Here is a 21802-nt window from a genome sequence, read left to right as displayed (position 1 = left end):
AATGCCAAAGTATTCCAAGATACCATCTGGAATATTTCTATATACTTCACTCTTTGGGCTCAAGATTCAAAGGACCTAGTCAAAAGTCAAACACCAATTCTGAACCCAGGTTTCGACTTTGAGTTATAGTACATATTATTATGTAGAAATTCTAAATTACGGAACTATAACTCAAATAAAGTAGAAAACACAGCACAGTTGACACACAAAAAGCACATAAAGAGAGAGGAAAAACAAGAAAAATGATTAGGATGCTTTTGCAAATTGCAGCAGATGCAGTTGCGAAGAGTCTTCTCCTCCAAATCTCTCTCTCTCTCTCTCTCTCTCCATCGCTGTCACACCCTCTCTCTTGAATCTCATCAACTTGTCTCTCGTACTCACCATTTTTTTACTCCCCCAATCTCCTCTCCTCTGTTCCTCTACCCGCCTCCCTTGCTTCCCGGCATCTACCGCCCCCCACCGCCGGGGATCTCTCCGCCGAGATCGAGGTCACCACCACTCAAGATTCCCCTCCACCGGTTGCGCGCCCTCCCGCGGTGATCTCCTCGGAGGCGGCTGACCCGCCCCTTCTCTGGTCCCGTCCCGGTTCCGGCGGACGAAGTCAGGCAGGGCCAGCGACGATGCGCTGCGAGGAAGGGAGGCGCGGCTCGGCTCCACGGCGGCTCACGCGCCGCTGCCGTAGATAGCAAGATCTCCCCCCCCCCCCCCCCCCCCTCCGGCGGCGCGCCCGGCCTGCTGCTCCGGGGAGGTCGCGCCTCGCGGCCTGCTGCTGCTCCGGGGAGATGCCGTCCCTGCAGCTGCTGCAGCTCACCGAGCGCGGGCGGGGGCTCCTGGCGTCCCGGAGGTGCGTGCGTGCTCAGCTCCAAAGTCCTGTCCTTTTTCAACCCTTACCATGTTCCCCTGATTGGTATCTGAATTTTTTTTTGGGGGAATCTTGAATCTTGTCAATTTTGGGTGGAAGCAGGAGGACGCTGGCGGTTGTCTCCGGCGCGCTGGTCGCTGGCGGGGCGTTGGCATACGCGCGGTCGGGCCGAGGCCAAAGGAGGAGAGGCCGTCCGGAAGCCGCCAACGATGGTGATGATGCATTGGCCAGGAATGGGGAAAGGCCGGGTCACAACGGCACGGATGGCCGGTTGGCCGGGACGTCGAAGCGGAGGAAGAGCGCGCTCAAGTCCTTGCATTTCTTGGCCGCTATCCTGCTCAAGAAGATTGGCCCGAATGGCACGCGATACCTTCTTGGCTTGATGCTGACAGCCGTAAGTTCAGAGAATTTTGCAGAATTGACAGTTCTTCATAAGCAATGTCATGTTTTTACCGTGCCGGAAGAAGCGAACAGCTAACTAGCTTTGAGTTTAAGTTTTGCACAATAATTAAGCTCCCTTTTTTGGTATGCGTACAAAAAACAAGGACTTTGTAACCGTCGATCTGGCCTGCAATCATGCTGGTCCTGCTAATAGTAAGGACAACGTAGAGCATACTGCTTGGATCTGTGGCACCTATTCTACTTCCTTAATAGAGCAGGCAAATATATAGCAAGTTGGAGAAGACCCATTTTTGTTACTTCTGCAGTGCCCCAGTGGCACAGTTTAAGCGAATACACGTTTCATATGTTTGATTGGTGATATTTGAAATGGCTAAGCTCACTCCTGTTGTCCTATATTGAACGTTCTCAATATGATGTAGTACACAGATGCGACAATATAGGAAAAGCAGTGATACTACTGCGTTCTGTTGTATTTTAAGATGGCATTTGAAGCATACTGCGTATTTGATGATCGGAGACATTACTTTTGGTATGTTTTCTTTTCAGGTGCTGCGTACTGCTGTTGGGCATAGATTAGCAAAAGTTCAAGGCTTTCTGTTTAAAGCGGCATTTCTTCGGCGGGTTCCAACCTTTACAGGCCTAATTATAGAAAATCTGATCTTATGCTTTCTCCAATCAGCAGTATACCAGACCTCAAAATACTTAACTGGGTCTCTGAACTTGCGCTTCAAGAAAATTTTAACAGACCTCGTCCATGCCGATTATTTCCAGGTACATCAGTTGATCAATTTTGCTTATGTAGTGGTTGAACATTCCTCACTTGTGTTGGCCTCCAGAATATGTTAATGTTTATTTCCAAGTTTCTGTCTATCAGTGGACTTATGGTTTCTTGCAAAATAAGAAGTAAAATGAACTCATATGGTTCCGAGTCAGTATGCTCGGAAGGATTATGTCATGGATTAAAATAACCAGTGGCTTAAAAGTATTGTCAGTGCTGCAAATATAACAAGCTGATGAAAGAATAAACTTACAAACCCAAAACTATAGAGTACTGGGGGATTACTGATCTAGTCTTCATGTGCCATTCTTTTTCAATTTAATATGAACGTTCTCATTTATGTGATATGTTAGCTGTTTCTTCTAGGTTTTTCATGAAGCAATCTGTTTACTGTTTCTTCTAGTTGAATTCCTTTCGCTCTTCCCTTGGTAGCAATTTTTCCATGCTAGTTAAATTTGCTTTCTCTATTTAATTTATGTAATTTATTCGAGATGGCCAATTGTGTTTGTGTTGCCATGTCAGGTCAAATTTTTATTTCTTATTTGATGTTAAAGTAGTGGTAATATCACTTCATGTTCTTCTTTTTGAAGAAATTTTATAAAAATACAGAAGATTCATATGGTGCATGCACTGATGTACTTTTAGAATGCAGGTTAACCAGTAGTTTGGGTATTAACTTGATGGTTTGATCTTTTAGAATACAGTGTTAATATCTTGCTGCTTTTTCTTCTGTATGTCCAGAATATGGTTTACTACAAGATCTCTCATGTGGATCATCGAATATCAAACCCAGAACAAAGGATTGCGAGTGATATTCCGAAGTTCTGTTCTGAACTCAGTGAACTTGTACAGGATGATTTGGCTGCAGTTGCAGAAGGCTTGATATATACCTGGCGTCTCTGTTCTTATGCTAGTCCGAAATACATGCTTTGGATTCTGGTAATTATTGATATAATTTTAATACACGATAATACCCCTACCAATGAGGAGTGATGCTCAATTTTGATATGTTTTGCTTCCTTGGTCTTCCTATAATGTATTAATATGTAAAATGCTTTCAGGGATATATACTAGTTGCTGGTGGAGCAATTAGAAATTTCTCTCCTGCTTTTGGAAAGATGAAATCTACAGAGCAGCACTTAGAAGGGGAGTATCGTCAACTTCATTCACGCTTAAGAACTCATGCTGAGAGTGTAGCATTTTATGGTGGTGAGAAGAGAGAAGAATATCATATTATGCACCGATTCCGAGCTCTTGTTGGGCACTTGAAGCATGTACTCCATGAAAACTGGTGGTTCGGCATGATTCAAGATTTCTTTCTGAAGTACTTCGGTGCCACTGTAGCAGTTGTTCTTATTATCGAACCGTTCTTCTCCGGCGACCTTAGACCTGATTCATCTACACTAGGAAGGGCTGATATGTTGAGTAACCTTCGATACCACACGAGCGTGATCATAGCACTATTTCAGTCTCTCGGGACCCTCTCTATCAGCTCTAGGCGTTTGAATATCCTGAGGTAAATCCATCTGCGTGAAAACTATTCATAGCACTGAATAGTTTCATTTCATTTCCAATCCTGTTATTTTAGGATACATTGCTTGCATCTTTCAGAACTATAGACATTTGATAGAAGTGAAAATGTTTAAGTACTTGCTGATATATTGCGAGCTTTTGTTTTTCTTTGTCATTCTTGTACATATTTTAAGAGTTCTTTGAAACAACACCGTTTATGGCAGTGTGTTGTTCAGTCTGACCTGTTACCTATTGTTGGATTTAATAACCTTTTGCATCTTGTAGTGTAATGAGAACTGGCAGAGCCATTAGAGTTTTGCACTGGGACCTTCCATATTTTAGGATTAGTTGAATGGGTTATCTCCCATAAAAAAGTTGAATGGGTTATCTTCTTTATGGTTTGTATATCTAGACAACTATGGCCTATATACGCAACTATGGTTGTAATTTTGCAGGGCAAACTTTGTGGTCCTGTGACCTGCTGTCTCTGATGCTATTCTGCTGTCTTCGAGTTCTGATATTTTTTTGTGACATGATTGACAATGGACTTTCACTGTAATTTGACAGTGGCTATGCAGACCGGATTCGTGAGTTACTAGATGTTTCACGTGAGCTGTCTGGGGTCCGTGATAGATCGTTGAATCACAGCTCTTCTATCGGGAATTACATCAGCGAAGCAAACCATATAGAATTTTCCGGCGTTAAGGTAGTAATAGCATGCTTGGAGGAGCACATTCGCTTTCTGTTTCCTTACATAATTCCATCATTCTGATATGAAATGATTACAGGTGGTGACACCCGCTGGGAATGTTTTGGTTGACGATTTAACCTCTCCGAGTAGAAACTGGATCTAATCTTTTAATCACCGGTAATCCTCTCCTACCAATTGAATTTGAACTTTTGACTTAACTATTGCAATGCTTGCTTGAACAGCAGCTATCCAGCACTTATGAGAATGTATGTAGCATCATGCACATTTTTCTTTTACATGTTCTAGAGCATCTGTAAATCATGTCCAGATATCAGACTGCCTGCAGTAATGAACCATGAAACAGGATATGTCGAAAATAGTTTCATGTCTGGCCTCTCTGTTTCAAGCTCTTATAGCCTTAAGTAATCTGATAAAACTAGAAGTTAAAGAGAACTTACATTTTACTAGCAAAATAAGTCTTTTCTGTATCAAACTGCAAACTGATCTTGTAATTATCTATGATGGCATTTCTTTTTTGCTATTTTGTTTTCAGATATTTATGGAGCTCATAGGCTGCCGCTTTTACCATTTATACACTCTTAGGGCGTAAATACAAGGATATGTTAGGTTCTGTAGTAATTTGAAAACACGCAGCTTCATACATTTGAACACTACTTCCTGAAAGAAGATTAATTAAAAACAATGAAACAAAGTTGGATAATATAGCATTTGCAAGTTTGCAATTTTGGATTCATCAATCAAATTAATGTTGTATTGAAGGCAATCATTTGGTAATCTGCTCAGTTACTACTTACTACTCCCTCCATATCAAATATAAGACGTTTTTGTAGGCTAGTTTAGCCTAAAAGACGTCTTATATTTTGATAGAGAGGTAGTAGGAGTTACCACTCCGGGTTTTAAGTCTGGAAAAGGATTGGATTCTGCAACAGTAGGCGACGCAAAAGTCATGCATATGCTGTTTAAGTGCATCTACTTGAAAGGAGGCTTAGTATTCTTAAACTTATCTAGTAACAACCAAACTCTCAGTGTCCAACTGTTCATAATCCATGCATGTTTGCATGAAATTCCATATAAGTGAAGTGTTTGACACTGACATTTTGTTATTATTTCAGGTCCCAATGGTTAGCGAAGGTGACGATGACACAGGGCGACATCAGCTTCTGGTTAACCACAGTGTATGGGCCAACTGATGATGCAAGGAATGACGATTTCCTGACAAGATCATCATGCAGCCCCGCCAGCGGGAGAGCCATGGCTGATCAACGGCGACTTCAACGTCATCTACGAGGCCAGGGACAAAGAATAAACCTGAACTTGAATCGAAGGCTGATGGGTAGATTCAGATGGCACTCACATAGCCACCCAGAGAAATCAAATGCAAGAACCGGAGATTTACCTGACTAGCGAGTGTCAGGATCCACATGGTCAGCATCGACAAGGTCTTCTGCAACACCGAGTGGAGCCATGTTTCCAGCACATATGCTTCTAGCTCCTCAACTACATGCTCCGATCACTGCCCCCTTGTCTTGGCCAGCTCCACTGCACGCGCAAAAGGCCGACTTTCAAGCTTGAATCTTTCTGGCCCAGATTCCCGCGTTTCCAGAAACAGTTCAACGAGCTGGCAGTGGCCCTTGAACCATGATTGCCCGATCGCACGGCTCAAGGTCAAGTTGAGAAGAACTGCTGCGGACCTGAAAATTTGGGCTCGCACTCTTTTCAGCGACGCAAAAAATCAGTTCCACCTGGCGTGCGAGGTAATCTTGCGGCTTGAGTGGCGCAAGAGCGGAGAAGACTGTCAGATGCAGAATTTCAGCTGCGCCGGCAACTGAAGCAAAGGCTGCTCAGATTAGCAGCGATTGAGCGTGCCAGAAAGAGACAGGCGTCCAGAATCACATGGCTGCGAGCGGTGATGCAAAGACTGCTTTCTTTCAGGCTAAGATCAACTCCAGGAGGCGAAAAAATCACATCTACTCGCTGCAGACTGATACTGGAACTGCCCTCGACCATGAAGCAAAAGCAGCAACCACACACCAGCATTTCAGCAACCTGCTAGGCTCCAGAATCAGTAGAGTCAACACAATAACTGGGAAGAGCTGCATCTCCCCTCTGTCAGCAACGAGGGACTTGATAACCCATTCACTGAGGCGGTTTGGGCAGTGATTGTGGCTTCACCGGCAGATAAAGCACAGGGTCCTGACGACTTCTCGGGATGTTCTTCAGATCTTGCTGGAGCCTGATCAAAAATGATATAATGGCGTGTTCCACCCCTTCTATCACGTTGCAGACGGCAGTTTCGCAGACCTAAACACGGCCATGATCGCCCTCCCAAAGAAAGACGGCACCCCAGCATGGGGGATTTCCGGCCTATAAGTCTAGTTCACTCCATTGGCAAACTGATCTCTAAAGTGTTGTCCATGCGGCTAGCCACTGTAATCAGCAAGATCATCTCGCTGGCGCAGACGGCATTCCAGAAGAACAAATGCATTCATGATAGTTACCTCTATGTCCAAAACACCATTAGAGCGCTGCACCATGCCAAAACCCCAGCACTGCTGTTGAAGATTGACATTGCGAGAGCTTTCGATAGTGTCTCCTGGGAGTACATTATTGAACTCATGTGCAAACTGGATTCCCCGCACGCTGGCGCGACTGGATCACCCTGCTGCTCTCGTCCTCGTCATCGTCGTGCCCGATCAACGGCATCCCGGCAACCGCATCGACCATCTTAGGGGGCTACGGCAGGGGGACCCTCTGTCCCCGTTGCTCTTCATCCTCTACATCGACCCGCTACATCGGCTCCTGGAGGCAGCCACGCGCTCCGGTGCCCTCTCGCCAATCCCTGGCTCAGCAGCAAGGATGCGGACAAGCCTCTACACTGACGACGCTGTCATCTTCGCCAACCCTAGTCGACTGGAGGTGGATAGTCTGTTACAAATTCTAGCTAGCTTCGGTGACGCCACCGGTCTGCGCGTCAACCTTGCCAAATCCTCCGCAGTACCCATTAGCTGCCACGAAATTGACCTCAATCATGTTCTGCATGGCTTCGGGGGTGCAACAGTCTCCTTTCCAGTCAAGTATCTAGGTCTCCCTCTGACCACCGGTAGAACTAGGCTAGTTCACCTGCAGTTCATCTTAGACCGGATCAGAGCTAGGCTCGCCGGATGGAAAGGCCGGCTTCTCCCGCTGGCGGGGCGCAGAGTCCTCGTCAAGTGCGTCCTTTCAGCCATGCCAACATTCGCCCTCTCAGTGATGCGCGTGCCAAAGAAATTCTTCAAAGAGATAGACAAGGTCAGGGGACGCTTCCTGTGGGCGCACGACCAGGAGATCAGCGGCGGCAAGTGCAAGGTGGCATGGAGGGCGGTGACCATGCCGGAGGCCAGAGGAGGCTTGGGCATCCACGATCTCTCGGCATTCGCCAGAGCTCTGCGACTTCGCTGGCTTTGGCTGTGCTGGCAGACCCATCCAGGCCCTGGGTTGGCACTGGCACCCCGTGTGATGACGCAGACCGTGCCCTTTTTGCCGCGTCTACGGTGGTGACCATCGGCGATGGACGGACTGCCTCCTTCTGGTTCTGCCCATGGCTTGATGGCAGGATTCTACGGCAGGAATACCCTGAGGTTTTTGCATGGTCCAGGCGCAAGAACAGATCAGTTTGCGACGCACTTCATGAAGACAGATGGCTCCATGATCTCAGACATGGTAGCTTCGAAGGCATCCTGCCACAAATCGTGCAGATGGCCCGAGTCATTAGGCAGGCTCAGATCACCATCCAGGCAGGCACAGCCGACAGCATCAGATGGACGCGGGGCGGCTCTGGACAGTTCACCGTCAAGACGGCCTATAATGCCCAGTTTGAAAGTACAAGGCCCAGCGAATTCCGGGAGATAATCTGGAAGATCTGGGCTCCGGGCAAGATCAAAATGTTCCTCTGGTTGCTGCACTTGGACCGTCTATGGTGCAATGACAGACTGCAAAGGAGAGGATGGGAGAACAGCTACTTCTGCCATCTCTGTACGCGAAACCTAGAAACCTCGGTGCATCTTTTCTGGGAGTGCCCGGTCTCACTCAGGGTTTGGAGCACTGCAGCAAGGTGGAGAGGGTGTGGCGCCCTAGATCACACATCTTGGCCCCCAGCCAACTCCACCACGGCGACAATCCAGAGTATCATCAGCTCCACCACCCCCGAAAGCAGAAAAGGCATCAAGTCCATGTTAGTTCTGGTCGTCTGGCACATTTGGCTCGAGCGAAATGGCTGCGTCTTCAGACGCAAGCAGGCGTGCGTGAAAAACATCATTGACGGCTGCAGAAGAGACCTGGAGCAATGGAGGCTTGCTGGTGCAAGATGTGTGAAGAGCCCATTCGGGGAAGAACCGTGAGATAAAAACATAGTATGCTGGGTAGGGCAACCGAGCACTAGTGCTTGGATGCATGTATCTTTCTGGATCTCTCTCTTGCAACTTTGATCGCTTGATCACCCTTTGTAACACCTCTCTCTGCTAAATCAAATGAAAACCAGCTATGCTGTGTAGCTTCAAAAAAAAAAAATCAAAAAGATGAAAAAAGAAACAAGGAAACATGGCAGTAGCCTCCCGCGTGGCTGGGCCGGTCCATCTGTAGATCCTCCTACGCGAGAGCTTTCCCTCTGTCTCGCAGTAAGCGAAACATAGCACCCAACAACACGCGTCTGGTTGGCCTTGGACGCTCTATTCGTTTGTCTCACGGCCATGCAACCATTCAGATTATGAGCGAGGGTTTACCCATTGGTTTTCTTTTCCGGATTCTCATCCGGTTTATATTTCTTTCCATTCTCTGGCGCTACTGCTTTCCTTCTTTTGTATGGTCTCCTTTATGATATTTATTTTGTTTCCAATTATTTATATAAATTTTTATTCTGTCCCTGTTTTCTGTTGTCTTTTTATCTTGTTCTAAATTTTAAACATATAAGATTTCATAAAAAATATCAAAAGGATAATAAACATGATTTTTTTATATATTTTATGACTAATTTATAGTATTCTTAGCATATATAAAATTTGTTGTTTTAAAAAATTGTGTACAATTTTAAAATAAAAATTAAAGATGTGTACATTTTTCTAAATTCAGATAACACTTTTTAATCCGCTAAAAATGATAACACAAGATTTAAGAAATCCATCTAATTTTTTAAAAAGTATAAACACTTTTTCACAATACATTTTTGTGAATGTCAAAAAACCCCGTGGCCAGTTTTTTCTCGGAGGCAGGAGTGCCTTTTTTCGATCGTTTCTTCCTAATAGCATATTCTCTTTTGAGAACAACTCGGTGGGTGCCCCTTGGGGGGCTTCCATAGAGGGTACTTCCTGCCCACGCTAGGGGCTTAACCACATGGCAAGGGGAGCAAACATTGAGGTTTTTCCCATTTTATGCGTATTTCTTGTTTTTTGCATGTACAGGCAAAAGTGGAAGTACATGTTACATTGTATGTACTACTCATATGTTTGCTCCACTATATGTGTGGTCTCGCGTGCATGCAGTTGTGCACCCATGTGGAAGTTTGCTTCCACGCTGGGTACAAGTGTGTTGAACAACTTAGGTCACGTTCAGAGCACAAATAATACTAGTTTGATGCAACATGTTAGTTCTCATAAGGTTAGTGCGAACTATACTACAGTTGGGGGTACAACCTGCGCTTGTAAAAAAGTTTGTTGAAAAACTATAAACGAAAAGAGCACAATGGTGAAAATTGTTTGTAATTTCGACATACTGTTTAGGGAGATATTGTAGTTTTTAAAACAGATTTGGAAAAAAAAACATACCAGGCCCTCTCATCCCTTCCACGACTAAGAGAAAACCCACTAAAAACCCCATGATGGCGGCAAATGACGCACGTGTGCATTCTCCACTTGTCGCCACCAGCGAAGTTTAGAATGACCTTACAAGGATTACCGCTTAACTATGATTTCGTTCTCTTTCCTGTGCTAGAGGAGCACACACACCCACTAGTTGAGCCGGCCCAAATGTGTGTTTTAGTGTCCCTTGCATGGTGACATGGCTTGTGTGTTTTAGCATTTTGGGCTACCGAATGGTTCGCAACCGCCTTTTCAGTTCTCGAGGGTGGCCATCCGGGAGCAACAATGAACCAACTCCGACGACGATAAGACATGACTGCCACCTGATGCCACCACCATCTATGGGTTCCACGGTGGAGATGATCCATGAGAGCGGGGAACCATGACAGCAATAAGATGGTGTGGCTTCACACACATACAGTGAAACCCCCTTCTCTCATGGTCTCACCTTATGGACTTGCAATATATATACTCCTCCGTCCGGGCTTATTAGACTCCTCTTATTTTGGATCAAAATTTGACCATTAATTTTAACTAATAAAATATAAGTTAGATCTGACAAAAATTATACCATGAGAAACCTCTTTCGGATACAAATCCAAGAATATACCTTTTGTAACATGTACTTACGTTTTGCTCGTCATATGGATGGTTAAAAATTTGAACCAAAATACAAGGAGTCCTACAAACCAGAAGGAGGGGAGTACTCCCTTCCAGTGGCGGAGTTCATGGGGGCCAACCTGGGCGGTGGCCCCCCCAGCTCACAGGAAAATACATGTATATATCTTAATTTCAGCCTATTTTTACACCAAAAAATCAACTTATTCTTGCCCAAGCTCCGCCACTGCTCCCTTCATCATTCATAGTATAGACGGCATCTGTCTGTGTACTCAATTGTACGTAGCTAGCACGTACGCAACCGTGCACGCATGCATGTGTTGCCACTGTCATGCAATAAGCACTTGCACGCTTGCCAACGCATTAATTTCTGGTTGACAGGCAGTCCAGCCCACGTCTACGCGCACATACGTACGTCCATCGGGTATGCACGTATGGTGACCTGACCGGGCATGCAACTGCACGGCTGCAAAATAATTAATCCTATGTATTACGTACGCACGCGTAGGGTTATAAATTAGTCTTTGAACTTGATGTTATGCTTGACCTTGGATTAGAAGAAACTCATGAAGGATCGGGCTGCACTGGCAAAGCTCATGAAGGATCGTCCGAATAATTTTGACAGCAGTTCCATGAACAATCCTTTGTGTGATTTGGGTAATCAGCTCTGGCTCGGCTAGACAAAATCATATAGGTATATTGTCGGGAATCAGGGCTCTCGGGACCCAAGAAGTTTGAACACTGGGGTATACCCGCTACCTTCGCTAAGCCTGTCCGCAACAGTGGCGAAGCCACGTTCAAGCGGTGTGGTCACTTGACCACACAACATTTTGGTGAAACTTCTTAACTACAAGTAAAAATTATGCAGAAGATGGTAGAAATTTGTTAAATACACATGATATTGACATCACAAGTTTAAATTGACATCACATATACTTGAACTTCTGGCACCGCCACTGTCTCGCAACCCACCTGTCTCACGGCGACGCTCTGACGTGCTCGAGCTAAAGAAGAAGGAGAGTAGACACGGCAGTTCACCCAGGGTCGGGCCATCTTGCGGTGTAAGACTCTACTCCTGCTTTGTGGTTGGATTGCCTCGCGAGGGAGGATGAGTATGAGAATACAAGGGGGAGTGAGTTGCCTCCGGAGGGATCTCGTAATCAATCCCTCTCACGGTGGCACCCTGCCCTTACTTATACTGGCCATGGTCCTCTTCCCTGAAAACACTCGGCGGAAAGGGTTGGCCACAACGGCCAGTTTGAAGGGGGCAGGAGTACAACTAGGCTTATGTTGACTAAAGGTGGTCTTCGTCTGCAAAAGCCTCCTGCCATGACGCGTCGGTGGGCTCGGTGATGACTTCCATCCTGGCGAGCCCGCCGTCTTGGCCTTCTTGCACCAAATGGGTAAGCCTTGGGGATTGCTTCGGGAACCGGGTGCGCTGCCCTTGGCTCCCTTAGCACAAAAGGGAGAACCTCTGTATCCGCGCTCGTTGACGCTCTCTAGCTTCGCTTGTCGCTGCGCGCGTCACCCACGTGAAGACGCAGGGCCGCGCGATTCTGCAGCATGATCCTTGGCTTGTACGCGTCCACGAGGGGCCTCGAGAGGCAGCCTTGGGAAGCCACCTCGCGAGGCTCTTGATGGCACCTGATGATGCACCCCTCGCGAGGTAAGGTCCTCGCAAGGGTCCTGCTCGTGAGGCTCTGGCGGTGGGCCTGCCTTGGTCCTCCTGGTGGCGCCGCGTACTGGGCTGTAGGCAGACGGGCCTGGGTAACCCCAGTCCCACGGGCCCGAGATATATGTATTGAAATGTGCTTACTAAACTATATATTCAGGCTTTATCTCAGCTTGTTCAGGGCCGAAGACGGGCTCAAACTGTGGCAAAATCGAGTCAAAGTTGAATAGGCCATGGAGCTCAAACTTTTTTAAACCCTACATGTAAACTTTCAAATTGACAAGTGCATGATTTAGTTAATCTCTAGCTTTCTTAACAAACAAAATTAATCAATGAAGATGACATATTTAGCTCGTGCGAATCAACCTGTGATTGGATGGTTAGGAGGCACACCCCGTCAGAGTTTAAGTCCTAGACTTGACACTGGTGCTCACATTTTCCTGGTTTTATTTCAAGCCTTCCGACGATGTGTGTTAGTGGGAAGAGGCGTTTCCATCGATTACGAAGGCGTATGTGTCAACTTCGTCAATCTCAAGATGATGTGGTCACATGCTTACGTGCGTTTATAGGAATGAGTTTACGTGCATATGTATGAGTGTCTTGCGCCTGTATTGTGTTAAAAAATTACTCATAACAGAGTGCCATGTTCCGCTAATTAAATGGTTCACTTACACTTGGCAAAAACTCATTATGTTTTTTTGTTTCATCAGGAAGGTTATAGTGGTATATCGGTGTAAAGTTGTGGTGGAGGTTAGGAGAATAGTTGATACTTCCAACCCATCAAGTTTAAGTCCTAGATCAGATGCTCGTATTTTCCTAGATTTACTTTTAGGCCTTTCAGCGATAAGCATTTAGTGGGAGAAAACGTTTCCGTTGAATACGAAGACGTCGGTAGCGACTTCATCAATCTCAAAATAATGTGTCGAACTTAGTCTCTCAGACGTGCTCACAAAAGTAAGTTATTGTGTGTGTGCGTTTTATAGAGATAAGTGTATGTGCGCATGTATAAGGTGTCTATGTTTGTACAGTGTTAAAGAAAACAATACCACTTTGAAAATGGAACACCCCCCCCCCCCCCCACCACACACACTTCAAGCAGTCACTCCTTTCATCTATAATGTAAGACAATTTTGCAAACTTGTTTTGCTTACAAAAATATCTTACATTGTGGGATGAATGAAATAGAAACGAGCAGAGAAAGTTACATATGGTGGCCGGGCTCAAGAGAGCTCGTTCTTGTTCAACGAAATACAGTTTCCATATTCCAAAATAATATGAAAAGAAATACAAATAAGCATATATGTATGTATGTATGAAATTTCATAAACATGTATGTTCACATGTGATGTACAAAATATAAAATACATAGATTAAAATGGCAATTTTTCTTTGTTATATTTGAGTCAAAATTTTCCTTTTTGTGTAGTCCGTAAATAATCATATTATTTAATAAAACTTTACAGATACTTTAGAGAACATGCATGTGTATTTGTAAAAACTAACATTTTTTTTGATATATATATATCACCCTGGGTGAGGAATAGTTATTCTTCATCCCTCCTCTATTTTACCATCAAATGCACCATAATTTTGCGTTCCGTAAGTTTTGTCCTTATTTCCGACGTAAAAATAGACCGTAAGAAAATATATAATCGTCGTAAAAATATATTTTATGTTATGTAAAAATTACAAACGTAAAAAATATAGTCTAAAATACACATAAACTACAATTTTTTTTTGTCTTATGACCTATATTTTTATTTTCTTATATCAAATTTTACATAGTGAATCAAACAGAAATGTAACTATTTAAATTCGAAACATAATTTAATTATGAAATGATCTAAGATTACCTCGGGTGAAGAATAACTTATTCTGCACCCTGGGTGATAAACAGTAACACTATATATAGATATATGGAGTTTTCCCTTTTAAACAGGCTCCTTATAACCCTTCTTATAAAACGTTGCGTTTCAACTTTCAAATAAGTAAAAAAAGGCATAGGCCCCTCTTGTGGACCTTGCACTACATTCAAACCAAAGAAGCGGGAGCAACTAGTTAACGAGCGCTCCTTCGGGAGCCTTGTAACGATCAGCGCCACTTGTTGTGCTTTCAGCCATTCACCACGTGTCTCGTTTTGGACGCTTCCTCCGGATTTTATTTTTTTTTTTTCGCACGCGTTTTCAGCTTTTTAAACGGGGTTTTTCGACGTTTTGGTTTTCCCCTGTCTTCTGTAGCTTTTCGATCAAAAAAAATTGCGCGAAAAAACGTGTTTTCTTTTTTTTTTCCTTTCGCGAAAGTTATGGTTTTTTCCGTGAGAGTCACGGCCGTGCCTTTCGGAAACGAAAAAAAACGTGTTTTTTGTTTTTTTTCTTTCGCGAGAGTCGATGGTTTTGCTTCCGCGGAGAAGTCACGACCGTGCCTCTCGAAAAGGGAAAAACGCGTTTTCTGTTTTTTTTTTTTCTTTCGCGAGAGTCATGGTTTGCTTCGCGGAGAGGCGCGGGTTGTGATTTTCGCCCGAGAGTCACGGCCCGTAGCCTCTCAGAAAGGGAAACAAACACGTTTTATGTCTTTTTTTCTTCGCGAGAGTCACCGATTTGCTTCTGCGAGAGGCACAGTGTGCTTTTCGCGAGTGTCAATGGGCCGGTGCCTCTCGGAACGGAAAAAACGTGTTTCTATTTTCGGTCCACGAGTCCCGGTTTGCTTCTATGAGAGGCACGGGTGTGATGTTGCGGAGAGGCGACGGGCGTGCCTTTTCCCGAAAGGGAAAAACCGTACTCCCGATACCGGGTTTGTTTTGTCCCGGTTTTTTTCATCCGAAAAAAATCGTCAAAACCCTAACAACATGGGATTAGTTTTGAAGATATCGACACGAGGAATCAATGATGATAACAGTTTGAGATTTGGACGCACGGTTTAAAAGATAAAACGTTTTGAATAACGAATCTACGAAAAAAAGAAAAAACTCTCAGGTTGCGACAAGTGATGGCACTGCATGTGCGGCACTTGTCACGACCTGTGAAAGTGGAGTGTTCTTTACAACGAGTACTCCTTAATTAGTGATTTCGCAAAGAAACAGCGGAATTTTTTGTTTGAGGCATCAGTACAGACACAAGCGCTCATATACACGCGCATGACACTCACCCCTATGAACGCACACACGCACACCCTACCCCTATTGAGCACCTCCGACAGACTGAGCCGGCATATCATCTTGAGATTTACGAAGTTCACCGGTAGGCGCCTCGTCGTCGACGGGAACGTCTCCTTCCACTGAAAGCGCATCGCCGGAAATCCTGAAATAAATCCAGCAATAATGTGAGCACCATGATTTGAACCCTGGTGGGTTGAGGAATACCACTGTTCACCTAACCAATTCAACCACAGGTTGATTCGCAAAAGAAGCAGCGGAATTAAACCCGCAATGAACGAATTCAACAAACCATAGAAAAGTCAAACCTAAAAACAAATATGACCAACGTCAAAACATTAAAGAGAAAAAGGCGCGGCGTGGCAAAGCGTGCGTCTAGTGGATAGCCATAGGCCATAGCTCCCTCTTTCTTCTTTGCTATAAGCTTGGGTACAACGACTTCTCTTATCATATCCAAGAGTCCGAGGTAAGATAGATGTTAAGTACAGTTAATTAGCTACTCCTTTCGTTTTATAATGTAAGACGTTTTTTAACACTGCGCTAGTATTTAAAAATGTCTTACATTATGAGACGGAGTACTATCAAACCCTGCCACGTGGTTGTGAACGAAGGTCTCTACGACCTTGCTTTGAGTTTCACCGTGGAGGTAGCCCACGTGCACATCCTTGTCACCGGTGAATCCACCCACAAGCTAGAGCTAGAGCTAGGTTGGTGGTACCATACCATATGCATCATGCATCATGCACGCATGACGTACGGACACGTTACGATGCTAGCGTACAGTGGAGGTTGTTGTCCGCTCAGCATGTGACGAGAGGGACGTGCTGTGCCAGATCATGCATGGAGCTTCTTCTCAGCGGCAAATGGCGGCCCCCGCACCGGCCCGTGCACGACAGAACCGACGTGTACGTACATGCCGGGGGCTTGCCGTTCCTAAATATAAAAGAGCTTGCATTTGATATGTAGTAAGAGCAACTTTAATGGGATGATCCATTTCGTCCGCCTGCGTCTGTTTGGGTCGGTGTAGATAAAAGTGACGGCCCAACGCGCCGACTCAAATTTAAATCGTGTCCGCCTGGCGTCCGCTGCCGACCCATTTTCGGCCCAAAATTGCGTTTGAAATGCGTCGGCAAGGACGCGAAGTGAACGCCGCCGCACATCTTCTCGCCGTCCGCCGCGGTCTTCACCTGGCGGCCACCCAACCGCCACCGGTCGTCTATTTATGACGAGCCACTGACAGCGGGCCCAAGCGTCAACCAGTGGAAGCGTCCTTTCTCAACCACGCGTGCGGCGGGGTCGGCTTCATCCACTTCTCCCGTCCACATCTGGCCCCCCACCACTCCCTTTGCTTCCTCGCCGGCGACCGCAACCCTAGCGCGCCCATGGGTCTCTTTAGCAGCAAGCAAGGGCAAGGGCACCCCCGCGCCTCGTCCTCCGTGCTCCCCTTCCCCCTCCTCCTTCGGCGGCGACGCGTTTCCGCCCTGGTCATCGGCGCCTGCACATCCCGGTGCACCAAGCGCGGGTGGCACTGAGAGTATAGGCAGCCATTGTCGTACCCGATGTCACGCTGCCGCACCGTTGGCATCTGGATCCGCAGCGGATCCCGGTGCCGACGGTTCCGCATACCCAGCGGGCGCACGACGACGAGGTGCGCAGGCGCTGCGCGCAGCTCACGCCGGAGCAAGCGTCGGCTGCCAGAGTACGCCTGCCGATGTCCACAACTAGGAGGCGTGGTTTGCCCTCGAACACGAGGAGCAACGACGCTCGGATGTCGACGCCGTCCTGCTGCGTTCCCACCGCCGCCCCCGCAGGTGAGAGCCGGAGGACATGGAGGCGGAGGCGGAGTACCAAGCCACCCTCAAGGAGGCCCTGCAGCACGCGCTGGAGGCTAGCCGCCTCGAGGAGGGCGTGCACTGGGATGGGCTGGAGCAAGCCCTGCCCTGTCGGCGGCGGGGCAACTTCGTCCACAACCCGCTCTTCGTACTGCCACCGCCACCATCGCCGCCGTCCAGCCGAAGCCGGAGCCGACGCGTAAGCGCTCCCCGCCTCCACCCACTTGGCCGGAGGAGGCCTCTCGTGGACAGGCCAGTTACCGCGAGTGGGTGAGCGCGCCTCCCATCCAGTTCGCCGCGACGCCGGAGGATGAGGTGGCCCACCTCGAGCGATGAAGGAGCACTGGCTCCGCCAGGAGCAGGCCGACGGCGAGGAGCAGATGCGCTACGAGGCCATGCTCCCACTTGGCGCGGAGGTGCTCCGACTCGAGGAGGAGGAGGAGGAGGAGGAGGAGGAGCGCGCGCGCTTGCCGCAATGCTGCCGCGCCCAGCAGACGCTGGAGGAGGTTGCCCTGGCAAGCATGCCAGGCGGGCGTTCGGGTGGGCTGGCCCTGCTCCGGTCTTCATCGACCTCACCGAGGATGGGCGTCGTCGACGGCAAGGGCAGAGCAAGGCCGGCGACGTCTAGGGTAGCGTGCGGGGCGGCAGCAGGCGGTCGCGGACTTTTTAAATGTTCTATTTAATGTTTATTAGATTTAGGTGGACTTTGGCCGGCGTTTGACCGGCCACATTATGTTTAATTATGTTTATTTCGTGCATTTTTTCCACGACGACATATTTGGGTCGGCCTCATCGTTGAGCGGTCAAGCCGATCCATTTTAAAATGCGGACGCGCACGTCCGCCTGGCCGACCTAAACGGACAAAAAACGGACAAAGCTCGCGTCCGTTTTGGTCACCCTGTTGGAGTTGTTCTAAAAGTTCATCCATTATAAAAGTTCACCAAAAGTATATCACTGGAGCGTGAGATGCATGCATGCGTCAATTTTTGTCTTGATCAAAACACTATTTAGACTACCCACACTGAAAGTGACATAGATGGTAATATCACACATATCCATGCAAAGTAGATGATGTGGCAAGTAATAAATAAATAAAGAGAGTCATGCGGTAACATAGCTAGTTAATAGGCTAGTCATAGTGGGAGTGATAGTAACATAGCGCATTCAAGAATTTTTTACTAGTCATAGTGGATAGCCGTTTCCTTTTACTCCGCATAAAGATTTGGTCAAAGTCAACACTGCATAAAGTTTGACCAAATTTATATTAAAAAATATAAACATCTATAATACTAAAACTATATAGTATGAATATACGTCTCATGGTGCATCTGATAATATTAATTTTATATTGTGAATGTTTATATTTTTAATATAAAGTTAGTCAAACTCTACAAAGCTTGACTTTGACCAAACCTTATATGGGAACTAAAAAGAAATAGAGGGGGTATGAGTAACATCACATATATCAAGATAAGATGGAGTAACATCACATATATCAAGATAAGATGAGTCTACAACCTAATAAATAAAGTGTTGTGTGACACTACATATATGTTTACTTCTTACTATGAAGATAGTAACATGGGACTAGTAACATATGCATGTTACTATGATCGAAGTTACTTCCCACTGTGGAGGTTAGTAACATGGACTAGTAACATATGCATGTTACTAGTCGAAGTGTCCTTTCCACTATGGAGGCGGCAATTACCGCATGCATTTGCATGGCATTTGCATGCATGCGTGCGTCAGTTACTACATGTGGTAGGTCCAGCAACTTCTAATGTGCAGATCGGATGGCTATGTGTGGACTCATCTAGTATTCAATGACTAATTTGAATGGTGTGGCTTAAGAAGAAGCAAGAGAATTCATAGTAATGAAGGGGCTAACTATTTTAAGATATAGTAGATGGATCTAACAATGAGTCTCGGTCATCCGGTACACGTAGCTTGCTATGTCGCAGTTTTCTTTCTACTTTTTTTCTACGCATGAATAGATCGACTGACTTACTTGGACGCATTGTTGTTAACTTACTTGGACGCCATTGTTGTAACGGCCGTCAGATTGACATACGCATCATATCTTGCAGTTGGTTTTGCTAAACAGTTTAGGGGAGAGCGTGGGATGTGTCTGGCTCATGAACACGAACCAGTCCAGACTCCAGACTACCCCGCAAAAGAAAAACAGTCCAGACTAAAAAATCAAAATAAAAGGAGGAAAATCACACGTGGCTCGCCGTATGTATATGACGACCGTGATCCACCTAGCAGACCACTCTGAAAGCTTAAATATGGCAAAACTTTTGCCACATGATCATCAGATAATCCGGATGAAAAAACGGTTATAAATTGTGTAATTAACTTTAAAACTGTCAAAGGATGAGGTAAAAGCAGCTGAGCTTACTAAAATCTGCAACGTCACATCGATCTTACCGTGGGGTAAATCGCCGGAGCCTAGCTGGATAGATTCTAGAAGCGATCCACCAATTTTAATTTGGTCGCCGAGGAGGAGGAACAAGGAGATGCATGCGTGCATGGAAGCTCACGACATGAGCGAGGTGAAGTGCCCAGCACGACACACGTTGCTGTTGCCGCGTTGCGTCCCCTTAATTTCTTCTCCATGGGTTCTGTTGGGCGCTTGCCGTCTAAGCTCCATCGTCGCTGAAGGGTGCGTGTGGTCACTGTACATGGAAGCTGAGAGAGAGAGAGAGAGAGAGAGAGAGAGAGAGAGAGAGAGAGAGAGAGAGAGGGGAAAAGGGGTCCATCATCAAATTAAAATCGACGCCCCAACCAACGGTACATGTGGCACACTTCCAAACCGGCCCTTAAGCAAATTCTCTATTGTTTTTGCACGCACCTTTGTTTTTCCTCTCTCTTCTTTACATACTTTTGTAACTTCTGTACGTTTTTTTTTCAGACACGTTGCATGCACTCCTGGATTATATATATGTATAATCATTTAATTTTTTTATTCCATTATGTGGGATTTTTTGTTTAAGTGTTTCATGTGCAAGTAACAATGTATATGTATACATACTCCTTCGGTTTTATACGGTCTATACACATGATTCATGTTCCTCGCAAGAAAAAATATACACATGATCCATGTGAAAAAAAGATGTGGTGCTTCCAAATTGCTCTGTTGTGACATTTGGATTGACTTGGATTTGTTCTGAACCCATTTGCTATTTTACCCCCTCATAGAAGGTTTATTCTTATGTAATTATCGCCGCCTACTTGGATGGCTTAATTACCCAATTTTGGATGAAAACAACATTATTTTTTTATGACAGTAGATTGAAAACTAGGTAGATCCCGTGTATGCACTTCTTTATGTTTTTTTCGCGGACACGTTAACGGTTTGCATGCACTTCCTAGATCATGTGTAGAGTAATTTTGATTTTTTTTTTGTTTCCCTTTATCATGGGATCTTTTTTGTTTTCTACTAATGGGGTATCCTGCTCCACAAGTGGACAGGTGTCAAGTTTTCCATAAGATTGATAAAAAAATAACGGTTTTGCCATGTGGGAATCTCAAAATGTAAGGACCCACCAGCCAGGAGCACATTTATAAAGTCTTTGATGAGGAGGATTCATGTGCACCTACCATAGGAATTTAGAAACAATGTATGTGTATCCACACTATTTTAGTTTTATACAGTCTATACACATGATCCATGTGAAAAAAATGTGGCGCTCCAATTTCTCTGTTGTGACATTGATTGGCCAGATTTGTTCCAACCATTTGCTACTTTGCCCTCTTCATAGAAACATTAATTGGCTTTGTTTTGCATAATTATCGCGCCTACTTGGTTGGCTTAATTCGCATGATTTTGGATGGAAACGACCTTAAATATCTTATGACAATAGATTGAAAACTAGGTAGATCATGAGAGGGCACATATTTTTCCTCGCCTAAGGCATATTTTCTCTCTAAAGAGAAAAAACCAAGCTTTGCATGATGCAGTCCATGGAACATGAACAATTTTGTAAGAAGAGCAATAATGTTCTATATGAAGGTTATGAGGCAACAATGTTCAGTTTCTAGGAAAACATGATATATAAAGCTCGAAAGTGAAGAACTCAAACATATTCCATCTGCAAAGCAAGAACTAGTCACCGGGCCAATAACTAATTCGCTCGAATGCACCATCTTATGATAAAAAAACGCCATCATTTGCCAGTGCTTTTTATGCAGGAGAACATGCTGATATCTAGAGAGACGATAGATATATCATTTGTCATTACAATGTTTCTTTATTTAGTACAACACGATAAGCTCTAGAGAAATATAATCATTAATCAAATGTACTATTACATCTTCTTGGCAAGTTTTCTTATTGGAAACCACAAAGGATTGTTCTCTAGGTTGAGTTTATCAAAAGAGCATTATCTATAATGCATTTAGTGAAATATTAAAAGCGTAGTTTCGTCAA

General features: G+C 45.3%; 1 protein-coding gene across 1 annotated transcript in view; it reads left to right on the top strand.

Annotated features, from left to right (window-relative positions):
* Window positions 1-330: 330 nt before the first annotated feature.
* The window catches only part of LOC123185980 (ABC transporter D family member 1), a 38132-nt gene continuing 16660 nt past the window's right edge, over window positions 331-21802 (top strand). The window contains exons 1-3 of the mRNA XM_044597784.1: window positions 331-844; window positions 965-1256; window positions 1811-1974. Coding sequence (XP_044453719.1) covers window positions 783-844; window positions 965-1256; window positions 1811-1974 — 518 coding nt within the window. The 5' untranslated portion in view covers window positions 331-782. The remainder of the gene's footprint in view (window positions 845-964; window positions 1257-1810; window positions 1975-21802) is intronic.

Source organism: Triticum aestivum, chromosome 1A (genome assembly GCF_018294505.1).
Source record: "Triticum aestivum cultivar Chinese Spring chromosome 1A, IWGSC CS RefSeq v2.1, whole genome shotgun sequence".
Classification (NCBI taxonomy): domain Eukaryota; kingdom Viridiplantae; phylum Streptophyta; class Magnoliopsida; order Poales; family Poaceae; genus Triticum; species Triticum aestivum.
Note: the sequence above shows the minus strand (reverse complement) of the source record. Positions and strands in the feature narration are given on the sequence as shown.